At 52.7% G+C, this 27957-nt stretch overlaps 1 protein-coding gene across 7 annotated transcripts; it reads right to left on the reverse strand.

Moving 5' to 3' along the window:
- Positions 1-3158: 3158 nt before the first annotated feature.
- On the reverse strand, positions 3159-27801 carry CNTROB (centrobin, centriole duplication and spindle assembly protein). Of its 7 annotated transcripts, none has more exons than XM_053892183.1 (19): positions 26580-27801; positions 25753-25837; positions 25448-25529; positions 24819-24975; positions 23812-23928; positions 23487-23603; positions 22826-22924; positions 21401-21637; positions 20928-21068; positions 8429-8562; positions 7791-7916; positions 7486-7648; positions 6117-6375; positions 4737-4891; positions 4421-4484; positions 4120-4305; positions 3904-4036; positions 3552-3624; positions 3159-3335 (listed from the first exon to the last, which is right to left on the reverse strand). In XM_053892183.1, the coding sequence occupies exons 1-19, from the start codon at positions 26859-26861 to the stop codon at positions 3207-3209; spliced, it is 2739 nt and encodes a 912-aa protein (XP_053748158.1). In that variant the 5' UTR covers positions 26862-27801; the 3' UTR covers positions 3159-3206. The 7 variants fall into 7 exon arrangements, 5 of the variants coding, with proteins under 5 accessions (XP_053748158.1, XP_053748160.1, XP_053748157.1 ...); XM_053892185.1 differs by having other exon boundaries at positions 3572-3624; positions 20922-21068; positions 26580-27798; XM_053892182.1 differs by having other exon boundaries at positions 20922-21068; positions 26580-27798.
- Positions 27802-27957: the final 156 nt, after the last annotated feature.

A 27957-nucleotide genomic window follows, 5' to 3' on the forward strand; every position in this document is an offset into this window, starting at 1 on the left:
ATACCTCTGAACGTGACCTTATTTGGAAAGAAGGTGGATGTGATCAGTTAAGGTGAAGTCATTCGGGATTAGGGCGGGCCCTAAATCCAATGACTGGTGGCCTTATAAGAAGGCCAGGTGAAGACACAGGGGGACAGGGAACCCTACGTGACAACAGAGAGTGGCATCGTGTGTCTACAAGCCAAGGGATGCCGAGGATCGCTCACAAGCAGCAGTGGAAACCAGAAGGAGGTGAGGAAGGACCCTCCCCGAGTGTCTGCGGGCAGCACGTCCTGCCGACGCCTCCAGAGCCGTGAGAACGAATTTCTATTCCGTGATGCCACGGTTTGGTGATAATTAGAACACTCTTGGGAAACTAAGCAGGGGTGGGGTGTGCTGGGGAATATGTGAATGCGTATATAACACACCAATCTACCTCTCTGAATTTCCAGAACCATCCGTACACGTGTGAGGCCGGGAGTCCACACCGACGCACTGAGTTCCAATCCAACACCACAGAATTCCAGTTTTCTCCCTTTCCGCGTTTGTAAACCCTTTGTCCCGTAGTGAAAATCCCAGCCCCCCGCCCGTCCACGGCGCAATCCCAGACTTGATCCCCCTGCTGTATGTGACGATCCGCCAGCACATCCTCTCTGGCAGATGCCCTGCGTCTCCCAGCCGCGCTCCCACGCCTGCCGGCCCCTCACCTCCAGCACCGAGCCGGGCCGCCCCCCGCCCCCCGCCAGGGCCCCCACTCACCCCCGTGGGCTCCAACACCCCCACGCCGGATTGGACCGCTTGCTCTCAAACGTGACGTGAACAGCGTACTGTGCACTGTCTTCCGCAACCGGCTTTTCCCGCTCCGCGTTTGCAAGATTCATCCACGCCGATGCGCGTGACTGTAGCTCGTCCGTCTGGGCTGCTGCGTGGGGGCCCCCACCGTGGGGGCCACCGCTGCGGCCGGACACCCGGCAGTTGGCGGGTTTCTGCCACCACAGGCTCGTGCTGCTGTCCTGGTGCGTACGGGCACGTCTCCGGGGACAGAGTCACCGTGTCCTAGAGCGCGGACGTCCCCGCCTTTGCTAGCTGATGCCAGACTGTTTCCCGGAGGGGTCTGCCAAGTCTCTCCTGGGTCCTCCACCGGCGGAGCGCGGGCGGAGTTTCTGTTGCCCCGAGGCCCCCGCGACGCTCGAGCTCCTTGGTCATTTACCCACGGGGTGAGTGGTTTCCTGATCCGCGCGCGGGGTCAGCGCCGAGGGCTGACACGGGCTGTCTCAGCAATTGTCTCCAGTGACCTAGAAGCGATACCGATGTGTGGCGTTTCCAAGTACGCGACTTAAAACACCGGGCGTGGCGCTCCGCCCTCCTCGGCAGCTGGGAGTCCCACGGGACCACGATCCGGCTTCAAGCACACAACCGTGGACGCTGACCTGGTGAGAGCGAGGAGACCAAAGAACCGGCGACCCCGGGTGACCACAAGGAGCAGGACCACCCCGCTGCTCCCGGCGGTTACCAGGCAGAGACGCTTTGCCCCAGAGCCAGTGCACCGCTGGGGCTGTCGGGGTAGCTCAGTCTTCACCCCGGCCTGTTCCACCACCAGAAGCCCCGCCCCACCCTCACGGGGCTGTGGGAGTTCTCAGGAGACAAAGTCCCCCGTCACACGCCGTCCACACTAAGCGAAACCCGAGTGAGAGGCTGCACCCGCCTCCCCTGCACGTGGGCTTTTCTAGAACTTGCCGAGTCTCTCATTTTCCGCGTCTCGGAATATTCCCGAGACGATCATGGAAGGAAAAGGTGGGGGGCTGCCTGTCTGTGGGTCTTCTCCTCCCCGGCCTCCTTGCTGGCCTTCAGTGAAGGAATAGGCTTTTAATGTGGGTCCGATATAGCTTTTTAAAAACGGAAGTGGTCTTTCCTAGATTTAGCTCACAAAATGGTTAAGTCAGCACTGTGCTGACTTAATTTTGTTCCGGAGAGCTGGGCAACATTCTCCACACCGTCCCTCGCGTCAAGAAAAATGTGGGGCACGTCGGCTGATGGCGGCAGGTCAGAACCCAGGAGATAACGAGGTGAGGCTCGGCATTCATTCTACCAGCTTTGAAAAATGGCACAGAACCATCTCCTCCCAGTGGCGACGGTGTGCCACAAATCACAGTTTGTTCAAATTGGTTTTATGCACTTGGGGTAAAAAAACAGCGGGGCAAACAATCCCCCGGGGGGCAGAGACGGGGCTTGGGAAGGGCGAGGCGAGGACCACCGCCTGTCTTCCTTTCCCCTCCCCTGGGGGCTACAGTGACTTCGTGGTGGCGGCGGGGACAAGACCCACACGTTCACCGACACCGTGAATCGTGTGCGCTCACGTCGGTTCTGCGGCCAACCAAGTGACGCGGGGGCCGAGGGAAGGGCCTCGCCCCCTCAGCCTGGTGAGCGCCGCCCTCCACACGCAGGGGCACGGCCAGCCCCGCAGGGCCGCAACTGCTGCCCTCAGCCGGGTCCCTGGGTGTCGTCCTGCAGTTTGAGCTCAACTCTACTCCGCGCCCTTAAGGGTTTGTGCTGTGAGGCCAGGGCCTCCCAGGTGCACGTACCTGTCGTGTTTTTTTCTTCAATATTGTTTCTTTGCTCGCTTTGGGGAGTTCGAGGCGGCAGGTCTTGCAATAGTGGCTTTTCCTTCTGGCCCGCGGTCTAGTCCGTAACCCGCCTCCTGGAGCCGGAGCGCACGGTCAGGCTGCACCCTGCTAACGCGGTCCGCAAGGGTCACTGCTCCTCAAAGCCAAAAACCTCCCCACGAATCAAGTTTTTACTCAGACTCTTCATACAATTAACTTACTCTTTTATTAAAAGTTTGTCTGTTCTGATGATCAATACAAACTTGCTTTAGAAAATGTGGAAAATATAGAAATGTCTGAAGAAGAAAATTAGAATCATCCATAATTCCACGCCCAACCACAGCCAATCACTCCGTATGCTCCGCTCGTGACACGCGGGGCCTAAGCTCACGGAGTGTTCTCAAAGCCAGCCAGAGGCGGGCTGTCTTCGAAGCATTCGTGTCTTTTCCCCCGAAGAGAAAACAAACGTGTATGTAACATGTAAAAAACATACTCAAATAGAATGAGGTTCCTTTACAAAGTAGCTTCTTATAAAATCTCCATTTTGTCAAATTCCGAGGAGTCAGAGACCCGAACACAGACTCTGGAACGTTTATTAGGAGAAGAGCAGACAGGGCGAGGGGCTCATCTCCAGATGCCCCCCCGACTCCTCGTGCTGCTGGGGGCCTGGTGCCCGCCCTTCCTGCGTGTGGGAGGCTTGTCCGTCCTAGGGGCTGCAGCAGCCAGGCGGCGAGGGAGAGCCTGGGAGGGGATCCGGGAGGGGAGGGAGGAGAGAAGGGGGTCAGCCTCCCCACCACCCCAGAAGGGCACCGTGCATGGAGAGGGCCACAGTCAGCCAGCCAAGGGGAGACCACGCTACAGAAGACAGACAGGAAACAGAGGTGAGGCAACAGACAAGGAGCCGGCCTGGGAGGAACCAGTCGGTGAGGGCCCTCGCACGCCCCTCGCCCCCGCCTCACTTTCCCTCACCTCTTTCCGGGGGATCTCACCCAAGCGGGAGTCCGTGTTCCTTCTGGGGACATTATCCCCTCGGCTGTCCGTCCTGCCACACAAATGGAGGGTGAGGACGGGGGGCTCCCCGACGGCGGAGGGAAAGCTATTCCCCAGTCTCTCGGGAAGAAGAACAAACAGTGGTGGGAGCAGCAAGTCGCAGAGGAAGAGAGGGGACGGCTGGGCCTCCGCTTGCCCGCACCGGCTGCCCCGGAAGAGAACAGACGCCTCTCGGTGGACAGCACCCAACCCTCCCTCCCCTGCCTGGGCCGTCTCCCGCGGGTCCAGGCTCCATCCATCTAACCCTCCTGCCCTCGCTCCAGGCTGGTACCTGCCGTGTTCCTGCCTCTTCAGGTAGAGCAGCAGGTCCTCAGCGGGCAGAGCCCCCCAGCCCCGAGCTTGGTACAGTCGTAGCAGCTGCGACACGTCCATCAGCTGCCGCGCGGGTGCGAGCCCGTCCCCACCTGAGGCGCATCGGTGACGCTCGTCACGCCAGGGCCCTCGCTCCGCCTCCCCGGGCCCCGCAGCCGGCACCTTCCCTCCTCACCTCCCGGCCGCTCATCTCGCTCTGGGGAGCCCGCCCGGAGGCCGCTGCTCTGTGAATGGCTTGAGGGAAGCTCGTGAGCCCGGAAGAGACTGGACGCCATGGCCAGGGGCACTTTAGTCTTATGAACAGGGGGCGGGAGGTGTGGCACCTGCGGGGCCTCCTCCCAAGATGGGACAGTCAGGGGGCCTAGTGAAAGGCAAGAGGCGCAGGGCTCGGGAAACAGAGCAGGAGCCGAGAAAGCCCTATCGCCTCGCCTCCGTTAGGCTCTCGCACCTCCGCGGCTCCCACCTTCCCCACTCACCAGACTTCGGGGGCAAAAGCTCAACAGAGGGGGCCTCGCTGCTCTGCGGTACTATCTCCAGCAGCTGGGGGGACAAGACAGTGAGGCTCCCTGAGAACCAGTGAAGAAAGAGCCCTGGGAATGTGAGGGAGGCAGAGGGAAGAAAGGGCCAGGGATGGCCGCCTTCCAGAACTTAGGCGATGGGAATCTAGACAGACCGCGAGAGAAGCTGTCAGTCCCGAAAGGCGGCTGCAGCCACAGTCCTGGACTCCTGGAGGGGAGAGAGAATGAGGAAGGGGAGAAGGAAACGAGGTAGGATGGGTGGGCCCTCGCTTACCTGGTGCAAAAAATGTTTGAGGCCGTCCAGCTGGGAAGGGGGCTGCAGCCCCGGCTTTAGGAAGCCGTCCCCGTCGGATCCAGGATCTTCCTCAGGGAACGGCCGCTCTGGGCGGTGATCAGGGTGGAAGGCGCCAGCGGTAGAGAAAGCCCCGGCTGGAAAGCGAACCGGCCCAGCGTGTGTTGTGCGGGGAGGGGACTCCTCCACAAATCAACCCTCCAAATGCCCCCAAGGAAAGAGGCCCAGTAACGTAAGAGGGCATCACAGCTGGGGGAGGACAACCAACGTTTAGAACAGCTGGAGAGAGAAGGTTGGGGGGCGACTGGCAGGTGGCACAGCTGAGTTCCACAAAGTGTGGACCAGGAGAGAGCTGTGGGGCTCAGGCTCTAAATAAATTAACCCCACCATCAACTCCTCGAAGTAGAGAAACCAATACTCAGAATGGCTCACGATGAACAGACATGTTCTGGTCCCCCTCACCAGAACACGCCCTCATTCTTTTTAATTATGGTTACACAACTTTTGGATTTAAAATCCTGATGGAACTCAGCCCTCATTCTTCACTCGACCTGGTGGTCATGTTTGCACCACGCAGAGCGTCCCCATCCACCCAAGTCGCAGCTGACTGAGCCAGGGAGAGCCACATTCAAGGTCAGCCAGTCCAAGAAGTGGTCACCAACCCATCACATCGCCTCTCCTTGAACTGGACCCAAGAAACAGAGACACCGAGGTCTCTAGAAGGTTGTCTAAGGCCCCCCGGGGGGCTCAGTTGGTTGTGCCTGACTCCTGATATTGGCTCAGGTCATGACCTCATAGTTTGTGGGTTCGACCCCCACGTCAGGATCTGTGCTGACAGTGCAGAGCCTGCTTCGGATTCTCTCTCTCGCTCTCTCTGACCCCCCCCCCCACTCACTCACACGCATACGCACACACTCTATCTCCAAATAAATAAACATTTAAAAATTAAAAAAAAAAAAAAAAGATGGTCTAGAGTATCGGCTGGAGTGTCACAGCTGGTCAAACCCACATGCGAACCAACGTCATGAGAGCAAGACCTGAGAGAGAGTGCTGGTCTACCAGCGGAAGATGTGCGGGGAGAGGCAGAGTCAAGGGCCCGGATGGCCCCAAATCAGCCTGGAGAACGCCCCTGGTCCCGACGCCAGCTCTCCTGAAGTCCAGTGACATCCGATCCCCGTGAGTTCCCACTCCCTTTACTTGAGCCAACTTGAGTGGATTTCGGCTCCTTGCACCTTATGGTCCCCGAGACATCTGGGGAACCAAGCACTCAAGCCCCGCCCAGACAGACAGGGAGCTGGGTCAGAGGAGCCAGTCAGGCAGTGCATGTACAGGGGGCACCCCAGTGACTCTGTCCCCCGTTACCAGAGGTAACAGACGAAGTGAGGCCCGGCTTTGGCTCCAGGGGCTGGAAGGAATGCTGGCTCTGGAAAGGGGGGCCCAGCAGGGGGCTCAGGTCTGGGGAGGGGCTGCGGAGAACCCGCGGTGGCTGTTCTGCCCCAGCTTCCCGGCTCTGCTGCAACACGGGCTTCAGGGCCACGGCCACGGGAGGCCGAGTCCAGAGCCTCCTCTCGCCCTTCTCTGGCTCCTGAGGCCCAGGGCTGGAGGGGCTGGTGGTGGGGACCTGGGCACAAGACAGACACAGAACAAGGATCAACGCCCTGTGCATTTAAGGAGACAAGATGTGGCCCAGACGCTTTGATTACAAACTTAAGATTCCAAATAAGAGGAGGTTTGGTAACGTCTATCAAATTTCTACCAAAGTTAAAAATGTGTATTTTCGACCTTAAACTTCCATTTCTAGAGACTTTAGGGAGATGCCTGCACGAAGGCATGGTTGAACGGTATTTGAGAACTGCTGAGTAGAAACAGAATACAGGAAACGACTTTGATGTTCACGACAAACACGTGGTCAAATGAAAAGTCGCACAGCCACGTGGGGAAGGCCCCCCACTGAGGGCGGGGTGTGCACGCAAGTCAGGAGCAGAGGCTGCTTCTGGGGAGAGCGGAGCGTGCCCAGAGACCGCGGTGCAGGGCAGGATGGAGATTACGTTTCACCGTGCACCTCCTTGAACTGTTTGGATTTCTGTTTTTACCACGTGCATATTATTGTCTATCCCAAAAAATATTTTCACTTAAAGATAAAAATCTCGTAATTATGAGAAGGAAGTAGGAGATGCCAACATAAGAAGGGTTGGGGTGAGGGGCGCCTGGGTGGCTCCGTCGGTTAAGCGTCTGATTTCGGCTCAGGTCACGATCTCACGGTTTGTGAGTTCGAGCCCCACGTCAGGCTCTGTGCTGACAGCTCGGAGCCTGGAGCCTGCTTCGGATTCTCCCTCTCTCTGCCCCCCTCCCCTGCTCACACTCTCTCTCTCAAAAATAAATAAACATTAAAAAAAAATTAAAAAAAAAAAGAAAAGAAAGAAGGGCTGGGGTGAGACCCCCCCTCCCCTACTCTGGGGCAAGACTGGGCGACAATTCTCGGCCCTTCGCGTCATAACTCAGCGGCCACCCGGCAGGACTGGTAGCAGGTACCACTCACCCCCCCCCGCCCCCCCGGGCTGGGGGGAGACAGCCGTGCCCAAGGCGAGGGGTCAGTGGAGGCGAGCCGTGACCGTGGCAAAAAGACCTCTGAGGGGGCAGTTCCTCTTCGAGAAGGTACACAGGCGGGCCCCCCTCCCCCCGGGCAGGCCCTAGGACAGAACTTAGCAGCGGGAGAGCGGGCGGTGCGTACCGGGAGGTCCGGGGGCAGGGTGGTGGCGCCGAGCAGCTGGCTGGCCTCTGCCCAGTGGGCCTGCAGCATGGCCTGGAGCCGCTCCACCAGTTCAGCGCGCCGCTCCTCCAGCCGCCGCTGGCCGCTCTGCAGCTCCCGCACCCGCGCCTGCTCCCGGGCCAGCCTGACGAGAGACGGGGCAGGGGGCGCGCGGCCTCTGAGACGGCGGGCCAGGCGGCGGGGGTCCGGTGGCGGCGCGCACAGGCCCGCAGGGGCGGGGCGGGGGGAGCGGGCTCCGGGCTGGCAGGGACCCGGCGGGACGGTACCTGAGCTCGTAGTCCTGCGCCACCTGCTGCTGCCTCTCCTCGCGCTCCGCCATTTCCACCTTGAACTGAGCCAGCTGGGCGGACAGCTCCTGCTGGTGCTGTCCGCTCAGGTCCTGCAGCTGCTTCCTGGGGGGACGAGGGGGAGGAAGGAGGACCGAGTCCGGAGACGAACGCCATCAAGGGAGAAAAGGCGGAAGGCGTGCATGTGACAGGCCGAGGCGTGGTGGGTTCGGGAAAGGGGGAAGGACAGAGCTGGCGTGTTGGGACGGGGACCCCGGGAGCAGTCGCCGCGGCGAAGATTTATGGGACGGTGATTCACTGAAGAGGCATTTTTCCAGAAAAATCCAGGAGGGGAGAAGGGATCTGGCACAGGAGGAGGTTCGAGGCCTCGGGGCAGCTCTGGAGACGGCACAGGTCACAGCTCGGCACCGTCCCCACCAAGGCCAGGGGGCTGGAGATCTGTCGCACCCGCCAGGTATGGGCCCCCGCGCCCTCCCCACACGGTCGACGGCGGCCCTGCCCCGGACACACGCGGTCCGGGCCCGACGGCAGCCAGCAGGCTGGGAGCCAGCAGAGGGACCGCAGGGGATATGGACGTGTGACGTCGCCCGCCAGGGGCCCCGGTGCGGGCCGCGCACCTGTGACGTTCCCGCAGCGAGGCCACCTGCCGCAGGCCGCTCTCCTGGGCCTGAGCCAGCCGCTCTGTCACCCGCTGCTCCAGCCGCACGGCCAGGTCCGACTCCAGCTGGACCCGCTGGCTCTCGTACCGGGCCTGGTGGTGAAGGAGGGTGAGGCGAGGGCTCGGTTCCCGGGACGGAGGGCGCCAGGCGACAGAAAGCCCACCGACCGGCACCCCCCTCACAGGCCTGAGGGCCGAAGAACAAGACTTCTGTCACGAGGACTCAAAGAGGACCCCTTTCCTCCCGGGGCCACGAGGTCCTCCCACACCACGCACGTGGCACACACAAGTCAAGAGGGCCGTGGGCAGAAAAATCTACACGTAGCGAAAAGAAAGGTCGGGCAGGATGACGAGACCTCTCGTGTGTCCGAGGCGGCCCAGGGCCTGACGCTCGGCGGGCGCCCGGCAGGAGGCACCGTCCCCTCCTCCTAAAGCACAATCAGGCTGCGGCACGGTCTCCGGTTTGTCACCTCACAGTCCTCCTCCCGCTCGCTGAAACCGCGTTTCCGCTCACAGCCGTTCACGACGAGGACCCTAATTCCGAAGTCCCACAGAGGCTGGGTCTCAGCCCATCCGGTGATGTCTCTGGAACACCTACCACCCACGTCCACCTTTCCTTCCGAAGCCACGCTCCCGACGCCACAGCTCCGTGACCCCGTTCTGACTGCTCCTCGGCCCCAGCTGCCCAGAAAGGTCCTCAGTCTTCTTCCTGACCACACAGCAGCTGACGCTCCGGGTCACGTCAATAATAAACACGTGGCCTCTAGGCCATATTTTTTGCTACTGTTTCTACCCTAAAACACTTCCTAATCTGTCTTTAGTTGGGCCTTTCTTCCAGGCTTTAAGCCCACTCACACAGAGGCCTACTGAATATGTGTATTTGGATACACCCCAAATAAAACATTCGAAGTGTAGCTCGTTTGGTTTTCCACTCTCAGTCCTTTCCCTCCTAGGATGTATTTCGTGCCTTAGTTCGTGGCACGGCTCTCCACCGAAACCACCAAGCCATCTGAACCCAGAGTCATCCCGGACCCCATCCTGCTTCTTTCCGCCTCCAACCGGCTCGTTCCATTCCACTTCCTAAACGCTAGCAAATTTACTCCTCACTCGCTACTACAGTAATTCAGTATGAGTTCACGTCTCGCTGATCTCCTCACGTCTATTCTACCCTCCACCCTCAGTCACGTCGGCCCCAGCAGATCTCGCACTTTGTGCCTGAGTGAATATTCTAGAATACAGATGGGCTCAACTTATCTCCTTGTTTGAAACCGTCCAAATGCACCACCCCCCCCCCCCGGCCTGAAGAATAAAGTTCTGGCTGCTTGAAATGGCTTACACGGCCCTTCGTGTCTTCCTGCCGCCCACCCCCCTCCCCTCTCCCAGACAGTTTCCAATCCTGCATCAACCCTTCGCAACAACACACGTTCTTTTCTGTGTTTAGTTTTTAAAAATTGTGGGGAAGAGGGCGCCTGGGTGGCGCAGTCGGTTAAGCGTCTGACTTCAGCCAGGCCACGATCTCGCGGTCTGTGAGTTCGAGCCCCGCGTCAGGCTCTGGGCTGATGGCTCGGAACCTGGAGCCTGTTTCCGATTCTGTGTCTCCCTCTCTCTCTGCCCCTCCCCCGTTCATGCTCTGTCTCTCTCTGTCCCAAAAATAAATTAAAAACGTGGAAAAAAAAATTAAAAAAAAAAATTGTGGGGAAGAAAGCCCCACATCGTATAAAACTTACCTTCTTACAAGCTGATTTTTATTTTTGTTTTAGAGAGAGACAAAGCGAGTGCAAGAAGGGGAGAGCGACAGAATCTTGAGCAGGCTTCACGCTCAGCGCGGAGCCTGACTCAGGGCTCGATCCCACAACCCTGAGACCATGACCTGAGCCAAAATCAAGAGTCGGACGCCCAAGCGACCGAGCCACCCAGGTGCCCCCCTAAATTCTTCTATTGGACAATTTGATATATACTCCCTGTGGGCCGACAATTCCACTTTAAGGAATCTATCCTACAGAAGGGGTGCCAAACATCCACTTGCAATAATGTTCACTGCAGTGCTGCTCTTAAGAGTGAAAAAACCGGAGTCAATGTAGACTTCTCATAGAAAGGAAAATGCTTAAGAAAACTATGATTCACCCATTCATTGAGACATTATACAACTCTTAACAATCACAGTGTATATCTATCTGTACTAACATATTCCCTCATGTCTATAACAAACTCTCCAGTGCTGGGGGTGGAGGAAGGGAGAGAGAGGGACAGTGAACCAGACAACAAACATCGTAAAATGTCAATGGGTGAATCTAAGAGCCATTCGTTATACCATTCATGCAACATTTCGTTGAGACAGAAATATTTCAAAACAAAAAGCTGTGTGGAATACACATACGTAATTTTTTAAAAAGACCACGCTCTCTGATCACAAAGTTAAGCTATAAATCAACAATAAAATATAAAAAGAAAAAGCCTGTATGTTTGGAAATAACCCAGGAGGTCAAAAATAAATCGTATTTAAAAATCTGCATATTATTCAGAACCAAACAGTAAGGAAAATACCATATAGGATAAGTTGTAGGATGCACTTAAATGAATACTCATAGAGAAACTTAGAAAAGACTGGAAAAGAATAAGCAAGCATCCATCTTAACAAGATTTTTAAAACAACAACAGAATAAAACCAAAGAAAAAAGTTAATTCTCTGAAAACTCATTCAACTACAACAAAGATGATTTTAAAAAGAAAGGATGAGAGAAATGACACAAGAGAACACTATCAGGAAAGAAAGAGTAGAAAAGATGCCAAGGACGTTAAAAAAATAAAATTAAGTACAACTTTAAGTCGATAAATTAGAAAGTTTAGACTAGATGGATATACAGAAAGAGAGAGCCAAAAATAATTCAAGAAACAGAAAGCCTAAATATTTCCATAAACGTTAAAGAAACGACATTGGCCATCAAATATCAAATATTCAGGAAACACATATGAGGGCAGCCGGCTGGCTCAGTTGGTTGGGCACCTGACTTCAGCTCAGGTCACGATCTCACGGTCCGTGAGTTCGAGCCCCATGTTGGGCTCTGTGTGGACAGCTCAGAGCCTGGAGCCTGCTTCAGATTCTGTGTCTCTCCCTCTCTCTGCCCCTCCCCTGCTTGCACTCTGTCTGTCTCTGTCTCTCAAAAATAAGCATTAAAAAAAAATTTTTTTTTAATGTGTAAGAATTTAGAAACAGCAGCGCCTGGGTGGCTCAGTCAGTTGAACATCCAACTTCAGCTCAGGTCATGATCTCATGGTTCGTGGATTTGAGCCCTATGTGGGGCTCTGTGCTGACAGCTCAGAGCCTAGAACATGCTTTGGATTCTATGTCTCCCTCTCTCTCTGCCCCTCCCCCAAACACGCTCTGTCTCTCTCTCAAAAGTAAATAAACATTAAAAAAAAAGAAGAAAAGAAACACATATGAAATCCAACCTTACAAGCTACTTTAGAGTACAAGACTGGCATGAGATCTTCACATTCCTAATACTGGCAGGGGAAGTTGTTCAGGAGAGTGTGTGTGTATATATATATATATATATATATATACACACACACACACACACACAGATATACATATACATATATATACATATATATGTATATACATATTCACATGTATACATATATATGTATATGGGTATATGGGTACATGTATACATATATATACGTATACATGTGTGTATATATATGTGTGTATGTATATGTATGTATGTGCGTGTGTATACGTATATGTGTATATATATATACATACATATATATATATATCTCCCTAAAAAGCACCAAAGATGTACCAGCATGGAATTACTAGGCCAAAGCAAAGGGAAATGGGCACCTAGCCAGGTTAGCCAGCAGGGTAGACAGTCACTTTTGCCCTGGAGGTATCTGCCTATCCTGTCTGGACTGTCTTTCAAGAGCACATGAACAGAAATCAAAAGCCAAGGCCCATATAAGTTGATATCTAAGTGGAGACCCTCCCCACAATAAATTGAGACTCTAGTATGTTTCATCCTCAGGATGAAGGTGAACAGAAGTGGAACAGCCTATATGAAAGTAAAGCTCAGCTTTAATCATAGAGCGATCCCAACCTTTAAAATGTGGTTTAAATCCTGGTTTTGTAGTGTCTTTCAGGTAGAAGCAAATGCAAATCTTCACTGCAGGCCTCAATTTATCCCCACAATCTTTCAAATACAAAGTTCCAACATACGATCAGAAATAAAGAGAACCCAGGGCACCTGGATGGCTCAGTCGGTAGAGGGTCCATCTCTTGATCTCAGGGTCATGAGTTCAAGCCCCACACTGGGTGTGGAGCCTACTTAAAATTAAACCAAAAATGGAAGGAAGGAAGGAAGGAGAAAAAGAAAAAGGACCCGAGGAAATTCCATGGGAACCAGCAAGAACAAGAAACAACAGAAAAGGATCCTCAAACATTTCAGATATTGAAATTATTATCTACAGATAATACAACTATTTAAAGTAATCGAAGACAAATGTGAAAATATCAGAAACCAAGAAACTATGAAACAGTAAAATTTGAAGATAAAAAGAGAACTTTGTAAAATGAAAAAGTACGATACATAAAATTAAAACCTCAGTCAGTAAATTAGACAACGTTGAACAGAGATTTAGTGAACTGGAAGATAGGAAATTATCCAGAGTGAGCATGAAACACAAAAGATGTGAAATATAAACCGAACAACAAGATCTAGGAGGAGAGCTAAGGTACATTCGCTTTAATCAGGTTCCAGAAACAGATGGCAGAGACAATGGAGCAGAGGCAATGCAAAGATAATGACTGAGAATTTTCCAGAACTGATGAAAGACACCATACTGATTCAAGAAGCCAAATGAATCCCTAAAAAGATGTGCATATATGTGTGTGTAGATATAGATATAGATATAGATATAGATATAGATATAGATATAGATATAGATATATGCATGCACCCAGGTAAAACATAAAAACTACAAGGAGAAAATTTTAAAAGTAACAGTGGTCAACTGGTAGCTGACTTCTCAACAGCAATAATGAAAGTCAGGATGGTATTTTCTATATGTTGAAATAACTACCAACCTAGAATTCTACATCCAGGAATTCCTTCGAAAATGAATGTGAAATAAAGACGTTTTCAAACTAAAATAACTAACCGAAAACACACACATACACATACACACGAGAGATTTTTTCCACCAAGAAAAAGATCCAGATAGGAGGTCCGAGGTCAGAGAAAGTTAGAACAGCAAAGAAAATAGTAAATAACATGGACCCCTCTAAATGAGTGTTGACTTTAGAGAAAACATTAATAATGTTGTATGGTGTGTTTTTTTTTTTTTTTTACTTGAAACAGAATTTAAAAACAGCGATGTCCCAGAAAACAGCAGGGTAGGAAAATGCAGGGGTCGGTCCTTCTGCTGAAACATCTTCAATAAGCTGAGAAAAACATGATCAAAATCCACTATTTGGGAATTCTGGAACCAGATCAGACACTTAAGCAACCAGGAGAGTGCTTGCCGAAAGCAGAGGCTGCTGAACTCTGGTACCAGCGCTGATATCCCCCAGCGCTCAGCCCCTCCGCAGCCATGGAAACTGTAGTCCGGGAAACTAGAGTGGCTGGCTGAAGCAGGGGGGAGTAAGGACCCTGCCCTCCAAAGACGTGGGGTTGGGTGTCTTGATCAGTTTGACGGCTCCCTGAGGAACCAGACCAAACAAACACCTTTCTTTTGCGTGCCTTGGGCTGCAGAGGCCTCCCTGGTGGCATCAATTAGAAGACTCAAAGAGGGGCGCCTGGGTGGCTCAGTCAGTTAAGCGTCCAACTTCGGCTCAGTGATCTCATAGTTCATGAGTTTGAGCCCCATGTCAGGCTCTGTGCTGACAGCTGGAGCCCGGAGCCTGCTTCAGATTCTGTGTCTCCCTCTCTGCCCCTCCCCGCCCCCCCAATAAATAAACGTTAAAAATTAAAAAAAAAAAAAGATTTAAAGAGACATATATACTTATTTGGGAGAGGAATCCAGACATTTAAGAAAACCTGTCAAGTCACAGGCTAATCACACAGATAACAGAATTGTCAGTCACCACACATAACAAGAAATACAGACTTTGCAAAAATAATTTGAAAAAGTCACTAAACAAATGAATGGCTATAGCCATCAAAAGAAATCCAGGGAGAGAGAGAATAAGATTTCCATAATTACATTATAATATTCAAAATGTCTAGTTCTTGGGGCACCTGGGTGGCTCAGTCGGTCGAGCGTCCGACTTCGGCTCAGGTCATGATCTCACGGTCTGTGGATTCGAGCCCCGCGTCGGGCTCTGTCCTGACAGCTCGGAGCCTGGAGCCTGCTTCAGCTTCTGTGTCTCCCTCTCTCTCTGCCCCTCCCCCGCTCATGCTCTGTCTCTCTCCTTCAAAAATAAATAAAAACATTTAAAAAAAAAGTCTAGTTCTCAACAACAAATTACAAGATGTAAAAAGAAACAGGAAAATATGACTCATTCAAAGGAAAAATAGAATTAGAGGCACCTGACTGCTCAGTTGGTAGAGGAGGTAACTTTTTATTTATTTTGAGAGAGAGGGAGAGTGCACACAGGTGGGACAAGGGCAAAAGAGAGAGAGAGAGAGAGAGAGAGAGAGAGAGAATCTCAAGCAGGCTCCATGCTGTCAGTGCAGAGCCCAATGCAGGGCTCAAACCCACGAACAATGAGATCATGACCCGAGCCAAAGTCAGGCGCTTAACCGACTGAGCCACCCAAGGTACCCTGAGCATGCGACTCTTGATCTCAGGGTTGTGAGTTTGAGCCCCATGTTGGGTGTGGAGATTGCTTAAAAATAAAACACAAAGGAAGAAGAGACTCTGACAGGAACATTTCCTGGAGAAGCCCAGACACTGGAATTATTAATCAAAGACATTAAGTCAACAGTCTTAAATATGCTCCGTGAACTATTTGGATGGCAAACTGAAATCGGAATGATATAGGAGCAAATAGAAAACCTCACTAAAAAGACGTAAGTTATGAAAAAGAACCAAACAGAAACCCGGGGAGCTGCGAAGTACAACTGATGATACGAAAATTTCCTTAGATGCCACCACATACGCTTACTGAAATGACCAAAACCCACTGAGCACAACCTACGTCGGAGAGAGTGTGAGCAGCGGGAACGCTCACTCAGTGCGAGGGCAAAAGGGTACCGCCCCTCCGGAGACAGTGCGGTGGTCTCTTACATACTCTTAGCATATGATGTAGCAACCACGGTCCTTGGGATTTACCCAGAGGAGCTAAAAACTTAGGTCCGTGCCCAAGCCTGCACACGGATGTTTACAGCAGCTTTATTTATTTTTTTTTTAATTTTTTTTTTTAGCGTTTTATTTATTTTTGAGAGAGACAGAGACAGAGTGCGAGCAGGGGGAGGGGCAGAGAGAGAGGGAGTCACAGAATCCGAAGCAGGCTCCAGGCTCCGAGCGGTCAGCCCAGAGCCCGACGCGGGGCTCGAACTCACGAACCGTGAGATCACAACCCGAGCCGAAGTCGGACGCTTAACCGACTGAGCCACCCAGGCGCCCCTACAGCAGCTTTATTTATAACTGCCAGAAGTCAGAGGCGGTCAGATGTCCTCCAGCAGGTGCATGGATAAATGAGCTGTGGTCCAGCCAGACAGAGGAATATTATCCAGCACTAAAAAAGAACGAGCTCTCAAGCCTTGAAGAGACGCAGAGGAAACTTCAATGCGTAGCACTAAGTGAAGCCAGTCCGAAAAGGCTACAAGCCATTTGATTCCAACCGTATAGCATTCTGGGAAAGGCAAAACTATGGAGACAGTAAATAGGTCAGTGGTTGCCAGGGGTCGGACGGAAGACGGGATGAACAGGCAGCGCACAAAGGATTTTTAAGGCAGTGAAACTACCAAGTACAGAACTGTAAAGGTGGATACGTGTCATTATAAATTTGTCCAAACCTATAAAATGTACAAGACCAAGAGAAAACCCTAACGTAAACTATGGACTCTGTGTGATAGTGACGTGTCAGTGTAGATTCACGGATTGTAACAAACGCGCTACGCTAGTGGGGATGTTGACCATGTACAGACACAGCCATGTCCCTGCGGAGGTAGGGGGGATGTGGGAAGTCTCTGTGCCTTCTGCTCAACATTGCCCGGAACATAAAACCGCTCTCAAAAATAAAAGCTATTAAAAATTCACTGAAGGGGCTCAATGGCCGATCTCAACAAGAAGAAGAAAGGGCCATTGAACTTGAGGATAAGCAGTTGAAGTTACCCAAACTAATGAGCAGAACGAAAAAACAACTGAGAAAAATGAACAGAGCCTGAGGGACCTGAGGGACATCATACCAACACCTGCAACAGTGACGTCCCAGAATGATGAGAGAGAGAGAGAAAAGGGAACAGAAAAACATTTTTTTGAAGAAATGGCCAAAAACTTCCCAAATTTGGTAACAGACGTAAATCCACCCAGTCCAGAAACTCAACAGTCTCTAAGCACAATGAACTCAAAGAGATCTGCACTACCACACGTCACACTCATACTGTCAAGAGTCAAACGGAGAAAGTGCGAGAAGGACCTTGTCACTTACAACAGCACTTCAGTAACACAGCTGATGTCTTGTAAGAAGTGAGAGAGCCCAGACGGTAGTGGAATGACATATTTAAAATGCTGAAAGAAAATCACATCAACCGTCAACTAAAAAAAATCCTTCAAGGGGCTCCTGGGGGGCTCAGTCAGTTGAGCATCTTGACTCTTGCTATCGGCTCAGGTCACGATCCCAGGGTTGTGGGATCAAGCCCGGTGTCAGGCTCCACACTGAGTGTGGAGCCTGCTTGGGATTCTCTCTCTCTCCCTCTGCCCCCTTATCCCTGCTCGCTCACATGCTCTCTCTCCCTCTCTCTCCTAAGTAAACATTTAAAAAAATCCTTCAAGAATGAAGGAGAAATTAAGGCATTCTCAGATAAACAAAAGCTAAGAGCACTCATTACTAGCAAACCTGACCTATAGAAACATGCTGAAGGGAGTCCTGTAGACTAAAATGAAATGAAATTCAACAGTAACTTGAAGCTCTATGAATAAATAAAGAAAAGTGGTAAAGGTTACTACATAGGTAAATGCAAAAGTCTGTATTACTGTACTTTCTTTGAAAAAAAAAATGTTTTTTTAATGTTTATTTTTGAGCGGGGGGGAGGGGCAGAGAGAAGGGGGGAGACACAGAATCTGAAGCCGGCTCCAGGCTCCGAGCTGTCAGCACAGAACCATGAACGGTGAGATCATGACCTGAGCCAAAGTCAGACACTTAACCGACTGAGCCATCCAGGCGCCCCGTGTATTACTGTACTTTCAGTTTGGAACTTTTTTCCCCTATATGATAGAAAAGGCGGATGCATAAAACAGTAATTACAAATCTGTGTCAATAACACCATGAAAGCAGAGGGACACAGATGTGTAGCAACAGTGATCACTGACTATGGAAACTAAGGCTAGTATTATTCAAACTGGGTTACTGTTAAGATGGTAACTGTAATCCCAAGGTAATCATTAAGAAAACTTCTAAAATGTACAGAAAAGGAAAAATGAAGAGAATCAAAATGGTACACAAAATATCAATGTACCTTAGAAAGGCAGTAATGGAGGAATTGAAAAAACAAAAAACAAAAACCAAGCAGGACACACAGAAAACAAATAGTTAAATGGGAGAAATAAGTGATTCTTTTCCAGTAATTACTTCAAATGGAAATGGATTAAACTTTCCCATTAAAAAGCAGAAACTGGCAGAATGGATTAAAAAACAAAACGTAATCCACCCATATGTTGTCTGGATTACAAACTCACTTTAGATACAAAGACACAAAGAGGTTGTAAATAAAAAGATGAAAAAAGACAGTCCATGCAAATAGCAACCAAGCGAGCTAGGGTGGGGGCTATGTTATCATTAGACAAAAATTTAAGCCAAAAAAGTTACATCAGGAAGACATAACCATATAAACATATATGCACTTAACAGAACCCCAGATTATATAAAGAAAAAATGGACAGACTTGATGGAAAACATGGACAGTTCTACAGTAATAGCTAGAAACGTCAACACCTCCCTTTCGATAATGGATAGAACAGAGGCACGTGGGTGGCTTAGTCAATTAAGAATCCAACTCTCGGGGCTCCTGGGTGGTTCAGTTGGTTAAGTGTCCAACTTCGGCTCAGGTCATGATCTCGCGGTCTGTGCGTTCGAGCCCCACACCAAGCTCTGCACTGGTGGCTCGGAGCCCAGAGCCTGCTTCGGATTCTGTGTCTCCCTCCCTCTCTCTCTGCCCCTCCCCTGCTTGTGCTTGCTGGATCTCTCTCACATAAAAATAAATAAACAAACATTAAAAAAAAAAAAAAAGAATCCAACTCTTGATTTTGGCTCAGGTCATGATCTCATGGTTTGTGGGATTGAGCCCCACACCAGGCTCTGCGTGGAGCCTGCTTGGGATTCTGTCTCTCCTTCTCTCTGTCTCTCTCTCTCAAAACAAATAAATAAACCTAAAAAAAATGGATAGAAGAATATGAAATCAAGGGCTTGAATAGTACTAGAGCCAGGCACTATTCTGGGATTCAACAACAAAGAGACAAAAACCCTTGCCTTCAAAAAATACACAAGATTTTAAAGTACAGTATGTAGTGTATCAGGAGAAAGATCAAGCAGGGAAGGGGAACAGGACGGTGAGAGGTTGCACGTTTCACTCAGCGTGGTTGGGGACCTCACTAACGAGACGACATCCGAGTGAAGAGTAGTTCTCCTGTCCCCCAACTATCACTTAGCATGCTACTTCGAGAATCGTGTGCCAGACAGACTCCCGCTCTAGCCGGCGAGCTCCTGCGGGCCCGGACTGCTCCCAGCTCCCAGCACGGAGCTTGCGCAGGGGCCGTTCGGCAGGCTCAGTGAACACACACCCGCCAGGTCAGAAGGTGACAGCAGCTTACAAACAGCTACAGAACGGAACTAACACCCTTGGTCATTCAGGACATTGGTTTCCATGCGGTCGGCCCGCCAACTCAAGCGGCTGGGTGCAAAGTGAAAGGAGTTTGTTTTTCCAAACACAGGTCTCGCTGACCGAGAAACTGGGTGTATCCCCTTAGGTCAACCGTTAATAAGGAAAACCTCGCAGACTGACCTGGTCTCAGATCCTCATTAATCTTCCCCTAACACACATTTTACACACACAGTGGTCCCCTCTCATCCATGGTTTCCCTTTCGGCGGTTTCAGTCACCCGCGGTCGGGAAGCAGGTGATCCCCCTTCGGACGGTATCGTCAGGTCAACAGAGGCCTCACACTGTGTCACAACGCCTGTGCCATCCACCTCCTTCACCCCATCCCGGGGCATTTTGTCATTCCCCCATCCTCACAAGAAGGGTGAGGGGCGCCTGCGTGGCTCAGTTGGGTAAGCACCAACTTTGGCTCAGGTCACGATCTCGCAGTTCATGGGTTCGAGCCCCGCGTCGGGCTCTGTGCTGACAGCTCAGAGCCTGGAGCCTGTTTTGGATTCTGTGTCTCCCTCTCTCTCTGCTCCTCCCCTGCTTATGCTCTCTCAAAAGTAAACAAACTTTTTTAAAAAATTTAAAAAAGGGGCGCCTGGGTGGCTCAGTCGGTTAAGCGTCCGACTTCAGCTCAGGTCACGATCTCGCGGTCCGCGAGTTCGAGCCCCGTGTCAGGCTCTGGGCTGATGGCTCAGAGCCTGGAGCTTGCTTCCGATTCTGTGTCTCCCTCTCTCTCTGCCCCTCCGCCATTCATGCTGTGTCTCTCTCTGTCTCAAAAATAAATAAACGTTAAAAAAAAAAATTTTTTTTTAAAAAAGAAAAAATTAAAAAAAAAAAAAGAAGAAGGGTGAGTGCAGGACATTAAGATACTTTGAGAAAGTGAGAGACGACATTCACATGACTTTATTACAGTACGTACTTAGAAGTGTTCAATTTTAAAAAATTTTTTTTATTTTGGAGGGGCAGAGAGAGAGAATCCCAAGCAGGCTCCACACTGTCAGCCAGAGCCCGAGTCGGGGCTCGAACTCCCCGAACCCCGAGATCCTGACCTGAGCCAAAATCGAGAGTCAGACGCTCACCCGACTGAGCCGCCCGGGCGCCCCATGAGCGTTCAACTTTATAACGAGCTACTGCTGTTCGTCTCTTACTGTGGCTACTCCGTAAAGGAACCCCCGTCGCAGGTGCGTGTGGGCAAGAAACCCGGGGCACACACGGGCTTTAGTCCCACCTGGGGTTCCAGGCACTGCATCCTGTGATTGGGGGTGGGGGGAGCTGCTGTAAAAGCAGAAGCCGAGGTCAAGATTCTAGTTAAAACCGGGAGGAGCGTTCGCCAGGACTCCTCTTGGGAGTCGTGAGTCCCTGTGCCTCAGACCCTCCTCCCCTAAGCAGGAAACCCGCCCCAGACGCCCCGCCCCCTGACCTGTACCAGGCTCATCTCCAGCTGCAGCGCGTCCCTCTCCCTCCGGGCCGTGTCCAGCTCGCCCTCCAAGCGCCGCACCTCGGACTGCGCCAGCGCCAGCTGCTGCTGGGCCTCCCGCGCTGCCTGGGCCTCCCTCTGTGTGTTCCCCTGCGGGAGGACATCAAACCTAAGGACGCACCGCGTGTCCCCGCGCCCCGTTGCCCCTGGCCCCGCGTCAGCCTCCCCCACCCTAAAACCCAAGCTGCTTCTCTCCCTTTCACGTGTGACTGCTTCCTCATCTGTCCCAGCTCACCCTTCTGCCGTCCGTCCGTGTGGTGGCCGCCCCCCAGCCCTTCGCGCCCCTAACACCCTCAGCCTTGTCCCGCGGCGACAGCCCTGCGCTCTCCGCGCCAGTCCCCGACACGCCACATTCCGACATCGCGCCTCATTCCGCTATCTGGCCCCGCACCCGGTCCCTCTTCCCCGCCTGCCACTCTTACCTTCTCCTGCTCCAGCTGGGCCTGCACGTCGTCCCGCAGCGCCCGGTGGCGCTCCTCCAGCTGGCGCTCCTGCTCGGCCCACGCCTGCCGTTCCCCTTCCAGGGCCACCTTCAGTGTCTCCAGCTGCCGGTGCTCACTGAGCTGCCCGGCCCGGGCCTCGTCCCGCTCCTCCTGCAGAGCCCGGCACCGCTGCTGTTCCAGCTCCAAGCTCAGGGTCAGAGCCTGCCTCTCCTCCTCCTATGGCCCCAGGGGAAACCAAGGTCCTTACGAGCCCGCCCGACGCCAGCAATCTGTCCCCTCACCCCACACAGAGGACCAGCGCCCTGAGAATTACGTCCACGAGAAACACAGCAGTTGGCCAGCCCACGGGATTAGGATATAGTAAATAAGAGCTTCTGTTCCGGAACTAGGTACATCTGGGTTCAAATCTGTCCCTTCCTATGCGTTCTGAGGCACGCGTCTCAATCTGCAAAACGGCATCATGCCAGGGTCTACCTCATGAGGATTACGGTGCAAAGCGCACAGGAAGTAATTAGCACGGGGGCCCGGCACACGGTGAGCACTCCGTACACAACAGCCATCGCTATCATCATCAAGAGAAGCTCCACGGAGACCAGAAAATCCAGCCCGCAAAGTCACGTCCTAGCCAACCAGCACCCATCACCCATACTGTTGGACAAAGCCTGTTAAGATGAGAAGTACCAAGGGCGCCTGGGTGGCTCGGTCGGTTAAGCGGCCGACTTCGGCTCAGGTCATGATCTCGCGGTCCAAGAGTTCGAGCCCGCGTCGGGCTCTGGGCTGACAGCTGGGAGCTCAGAGCCTGGAGCCTGTTTTGGATTCTTTGTCTCCCTCTCTCTGTCCCTCCCCCACCCGTGTTCTCTCTGTCTCTCTCACAAATAAAACATTAAAAAAAGTAATAAAAAAACTAAAAGATGACAAGTACCAGCCTGCACGTAGCAGGCACATGTCATGCACACAGTGAGTTCCAAACCTGGCTGCTCGTTCACGTGGGTAATCCTCTTGTCACTCCAGCAGTAAGAAACCTGACGGAGTCTCGTCCCACACCCGGCTTCGCCATGCCCTACGCTACAGTTCCCAAGCCTGGCTGAACAAAATCAGCTAGGAAACTGCTGAAAACATCTAGGCTCCCAGCCCCACCATATGCCTACTGAGTCAAAACCCCTGGCAGTGGGTCCCAGAAATCTACATTTTAAAGTAATCCCCCAGGTGATTCTAACGAGGAAATAATTTGCCGAGTCTCTTAAGCTGACTTGGTGGCAGAGCCCTGTTTGCAGAACAAGTGTTCTAAGATCGGTCTTTGGGAAACACTCCCCCAGTGCAGCTCCCACAACCCGCCAACGGCAAGCACCCCTCCAGAAGTAATTAGCGGCTTCCACCGGAGTCAACCCAGTCCAGCATTCTCACCAGCGTCTCTCTTTCCCGTTGCTGCAGCCTGGCGCCTTCCTGCTCACGACTCAGGGCCTCCATGGCCTCAGAAAGGCTTTGCTCCAGGTGGGTTACTGTCTTTCAGGGACAGGGGGACACAAGACAGGGGAACTGACGAACTCATAGTTCAAAAAGCGTCAATGAGATAGACTTTAAAAGTAAGACCTGGGGCACCTGGGTGGCCCAGTCGGTTGGGCATCCGACTTCGGCTTGGGTCACGATCTCGCGGTTCATGGGTTCGAGCCCTGTGTCGGGTTCTGTGCTGACAGCTCAGAGCCTGGAGCCTGCTTCAGATTCTGTGTCTCCCTCTCTCTCTGCCCCTCCCCCCACTTGCGCATGCTCTCTCTCTCTCTCTCTCTTAAAAAATGAATAAACATTAAAAAAATTTTTTTAATAAAAAAAAGAAAATGAAGACCTAACTAAATGACTTGGGGGCCAAAGAGAAGACCACAGGGTGTGGGGAAAGCCGGGAAGACACAGATGAGGCAATTCTGACAGTAAAAATGGTGAAAAGAGAGCAGATCGGTTTCTGCAACCCTGGCTCAATCGGTCGGGAACCCTGCTTCGGAGCTACTTCAACCCCCTTCCACCTGCCAATCTGTGACCCCGGTTCTAATGCCTTCTGATCCAGGTTGCCCACCTCCTGCTGCTTGCTTCTGGTGAGTTCGGCTGCCTGGCGTTCCTCCTGGAGCCCCCGAAGGACCTCTGCCCGCTCGGCTTCGTGCCGGTTCCAGCCCTCCACCACGCGGGCCAGGGTCTCAGGAGAGGAGAGTCAGATGGCATTTCAAAATCATTGTTTTGCCCTCTTTCTGCCCGCAGGAGCGGGGTCAACAGCCACCTTCTCCCAGGATCGGGAAACCCACACCGGGCCCCAGCTCCCAGAGTGAGCACAGAAATGCCGGCCGGCCACCCCGTTTACTCTTCCCCCCATGGAGCGCCCCGCCCGCATTCTGCTCCCCTGGCACCTTGTCCAACTGCTCGATCATAACATCTTTCTTGCGGTCGGCAGTCACAGCCACAGCTAACTGTTGCTGAAGCTCCAGCACTCGGGTCTGGAGGCTCTGAATATGGCGCTCGCAATGCTGGGAAGAAGGGTGACAAGTGGGGGTGACCGTCCCTAAGCTGACCAAAGCATCAAACTTCCCAGGTCTTCTCGGTGAACACGGGCTGGACACAGGGAGCTTGGGTCCCCAGAACAGAGGAGGTTTGGAGAAGAAGAATCAGGAATTCTGGAGCAGGAAACCTGAAGCCTCCAATGCCTTCCCCTACCATCTCAGGAGACAAGGGCTTAGCTTCCAGGCTCTTCCCTTTCCTGGCCCTCCCGAGAAGAATTCCCATGAACCCTCTGGCAGCAGCGCGACAGCCCACACGGCAAAGAGCGGGAGGTCACTCCTGCCTCAAGAAGTTCATCGGGCACAGTGATGAAACACGGCAAAGACAGGAGAAAGCCTTTCATCCATGCCCAGGTGACTTAAGATCAAGGAAGAGACAACACAACCAGTGATTCTGACGCTTCCTCTGCCTAGTCCCTCTCTCTGCCCACCTCAGAGAGGCTGAAGATAAAGCTTGCTAGGTCACCAATACCTGTAAAGGCTTCGCACAAGCTAGCGAGGCTTGTGCATTCACCACGCGCTTATGCGACATTGCTTTGCTTTGCGTCAGGCATGTTCTAGACCTTAGGAAGACAGGGCGGAACGAGATAGGGTATGGCCCTCACGGAGCTTAGATTTCAGAGGGGAGGAATGAGATATATCGGGCTGTGGTAAGCAGCTACATGAAGGAAAGAACAGAGCAACCCGACTGAACGCCAGGAGGAGGAATGTGCCATTTTAGGTCAGATGGTCAAAGACGACCATCCTGAAGGGCCATTTGAGCAAAGTCTCGGCTTGCAGGCCCTTAACCCTCAGCCCTGTTCAGCACCCGGCCTATTTCTAATCGTTGCTGCTTTCAAAAGGAAGCCTCGGTAACTCACCTTGCGACGGGTATGCTCTGAATCCAGGGCATCCCTCAGGCCCTGGAAATCCGGGGGATTGAGCGGGGGTCCTGGCCGAAGACTGGCATAGCGGGGAAACAGCTCCTCCAGGGCTTGGGCCGAGCTGGACGGAGATAAGTCTTGCAGGGGCCGGGTGCTGAGCAAACCAGGTGGAGAATGTCAGGGTGGGGAAAGCTTTTGAGATCCCCTAGTCCAACTGTGACGTTTTACAAACGTGGAAACTGGAACTCAGAAAGGGCAAGAGACTTGCCCAAAGTCACGGAGCTAGACAGTGACAGGGCCCTCAACAGCACTTAGGTCCTGTGATTCACTCTCTAGCGCTCCTTCCTGCACACCACGCTCCCTGCAGTAGCAGTCTTAGCAGAAAGAAGCTGACTCTTCCGGGGGAAGAAGGACTAGAGGCTGGGAGAAAGCCAGGTACCAGGCAGGAGATGCCCACATTCCTGAAGTAAAGGAGTTAGAAGCCAGGAGAGAAAGGATGAAAACTGAAAGGTGAGGGACAAGCATCTTAGGTCCTTAAGAGGTTCAGAAGCAGGAAGGAGAGAATTATGGAACGGAACACTTGGCTTTCCAGGCAAGCAAGTGAGCAGAACCCAAGGGGGACTCACTTCAGCAAGGTGGCTGTGCTGTCACTGTCAAAGGAGTCCTCTTCTCGTCTCTCTGAGCCAGCACCTGGAGTGAGGGGGTCCCCTGCAGGCAGCCAGAGGGACCCCAGAGCCAGGGTCAGGTAAGACTTTGGAACGGGGACCACTTGAAGGAGAAGAGAGGAGAGGGCCTTCCTTTCTACTGCACCCTCTCCTCTGGCCCCTCTCCCAAAGAACCGGAGCCTCTCCTGAAACCTGAGTCTTCCTTTCTCCACCTTCTCCCGCCCCTTACGTCTGTGCACTTCTTCATGGTCAAGGGGTTTACTCACGATGGGCTGTATCACGGGAGGTCTGGAGCAAGCTCTGAAGTTGACCCCGAACACTTTCCATCTCAAAGATATGCTTCGAACCATCCTAGGGGGAAAAAAAAAAAGAAAAAGCAACATGAAAATCAGATGCGCACTGAAAAACCTATGTCCGACCTACCGCCAGGGCAGATGGCATCCGGTACCCCCCGCCCCGCCAACCCAAGAATTTTTACTCCGGCACCTGGGAGAGCTAAGAAAAACAGAACGGACTCAACTCAAACGTCTGCAGAAGCCAGACAAGTAGTGGGAATGAATTAACCAGGCACATTAAGACAAGACTGGGGAGGACGCTTGTCAGCTAGAGAGCAAACCTCTTCTCCGAAGACCGTACAGTCCGTGGCGAGAGACCCAACTGGTCTGCAAATTGTTTACGACACTTTTTCTAGCCCACACGCGTAACTACCCTTTCTGTAGCACGTGTGATTGATCAGGCTGTGTTTTAATGATTTAGATGCCGAACTTGACACCATACAATCAAAATAGCTTTGAGCTGGGAGGAGCTTAGCACGTTTTGCTGTCCTTATCCTCACTCTTAGTGCCCGGGGGGGCCAATCAAAAGCACAGTGCAGGTGTCTCTGACCAAAAAACACGAGTTAAGTTTCACAATTTCCCCAAGTATGGTGTCCCCGGGCCACTCTCTGCCTCATAAACATTTGCTCCCAGGAACGAGCCTAAAGGACTCTAGTTAAAAGCAATGTGAAATCCAACAAGAGCGGTTCAAATCTCAGCAAAGCTATTTTTTTTTAACCACCTCCAATTCCAAGACCCTGGAGGTCCCCAAGACACACCTCTCTCACCTTTTTCTTCAAGTTGTTCTCCAATCCAACTGACAAGCTGCGACTCAGCTCTTGGGCCAAGCCATCTAACATCTCATGAGGAGGTGGGGAGGAGGAGGGCAGATACAGCTGGGCTCGGGCTGTGGCCTCTGCCTGGCGACTGAGGTGCAAAGAAGCATAGAGCTGGGAGGTCACCTCAGAGGACATTTGGTTCAGCCCAGGGGCTTCTGATGAATCACTCAGGAGATCCTCAGCCCGGAGGGGTGAACTGGGAACCGTAGCTGATGTCGCCATGGGTACAAGGAAGAGACGACTGCAGACGGTACGGCTGGGAACTTCTGGTCCTGCTGTAGGACAGGCCAGGGGGGAAAGTACACGGAAGAAGAAGATTTGGGAGAAAGGAGGAAGGCTCCAAGCCAAGGATCCTTGGTGACTAACGGTATGGAGGCTTTCTGGTTAGAGGAAAGGTTTCTGGCGGTTTCCGAGGCCATGGGAGAGGGCAAAAGCATTTCCTTCCACAGCTCCTGGGAACGGTGGAAAAGGAGGGTGCAGCAAGGAGTGGGTGGGGACAGAAGACGGAGGAGCGACAGCACCCCTGCAGTTCCCTGGAGGGCTGAAAGCTGTGGATCAACTTCTGGCACCGGCCATCACCGGTCAACTGAACTCAACGTGCAAACTGAAACGGGCGCAAACCCAGTAAGGGCCTAACTTCCCTCCAGCCGCCTTATGTGCCCCTCACCTGGTCCCGGTCTCGGAGAGGCAGGAACCTCAGGCTCCCCACCGGCTCACACCCCTCCGCCATGCACCTGTTCCACCCACGGTCAACCCTCTTGTATATCCCCTCCGACCCCTTCCGGCAAGAAAACCATAGTAAGTTTCCCTAGACTCCCTCCCTCCTCGCTCTCCCGAGAGAAACTTCGTAAACACTCGGTCACCTCCTCAGACGTCTCTAAAAGGCACGCCGCCCTCAAGCCTAGCCTGCGATCCTCTACCCCGACCACCCCTCGCGACTCCTCGCCACACCGCCGGACCTCAGCCCCCTCAGTTTGCCACGGTGCCGACAAGGGGCTGTCCCCCTCCCCTGAGCCCCGGTCCGGGAGACCTAGGACGCCTCCACACGCACCCTCACCGCCCTCCCTGCGCTCAAAACCGTTGGCAGCCTCCCGCCCACCGTCCGCAGCCCCGCCTCGCACGGCTTGATGACGTCACCAGCCCAGAGCTCTTCCTCGCAGCGGCTCGGACGGCTTCTGGAGCCCGGGAGCCCAAGACGCGCGTGCGCGGCTCCCGCGGCACGGATTGGCTGGGGGAGGTATGGGGCGGAGTTAGCGCCCCGCCACTGCTGTTGGGGAGCGGGTTGGGCGGGGCGCCGCAAAAAACCGGAAGTATCTAG

The sequence above is a fragment of the Panthera pardus genome, unplaced genomic scaffold (genome assembly GCF_024362965.1).
Source record: "Panthera pardus isolate Hobbes unplaced genomic scaffold, ASM2436296v1 HiC_scaffold_3, whole genome shotgun sequence".
NCBI classification, from domain to species: domain Eukaryota; kingdom Metazoa; phylum Chordata; class Mammalia; order Carnivora; family Felidae; genus Panthera; species Panthera pardus.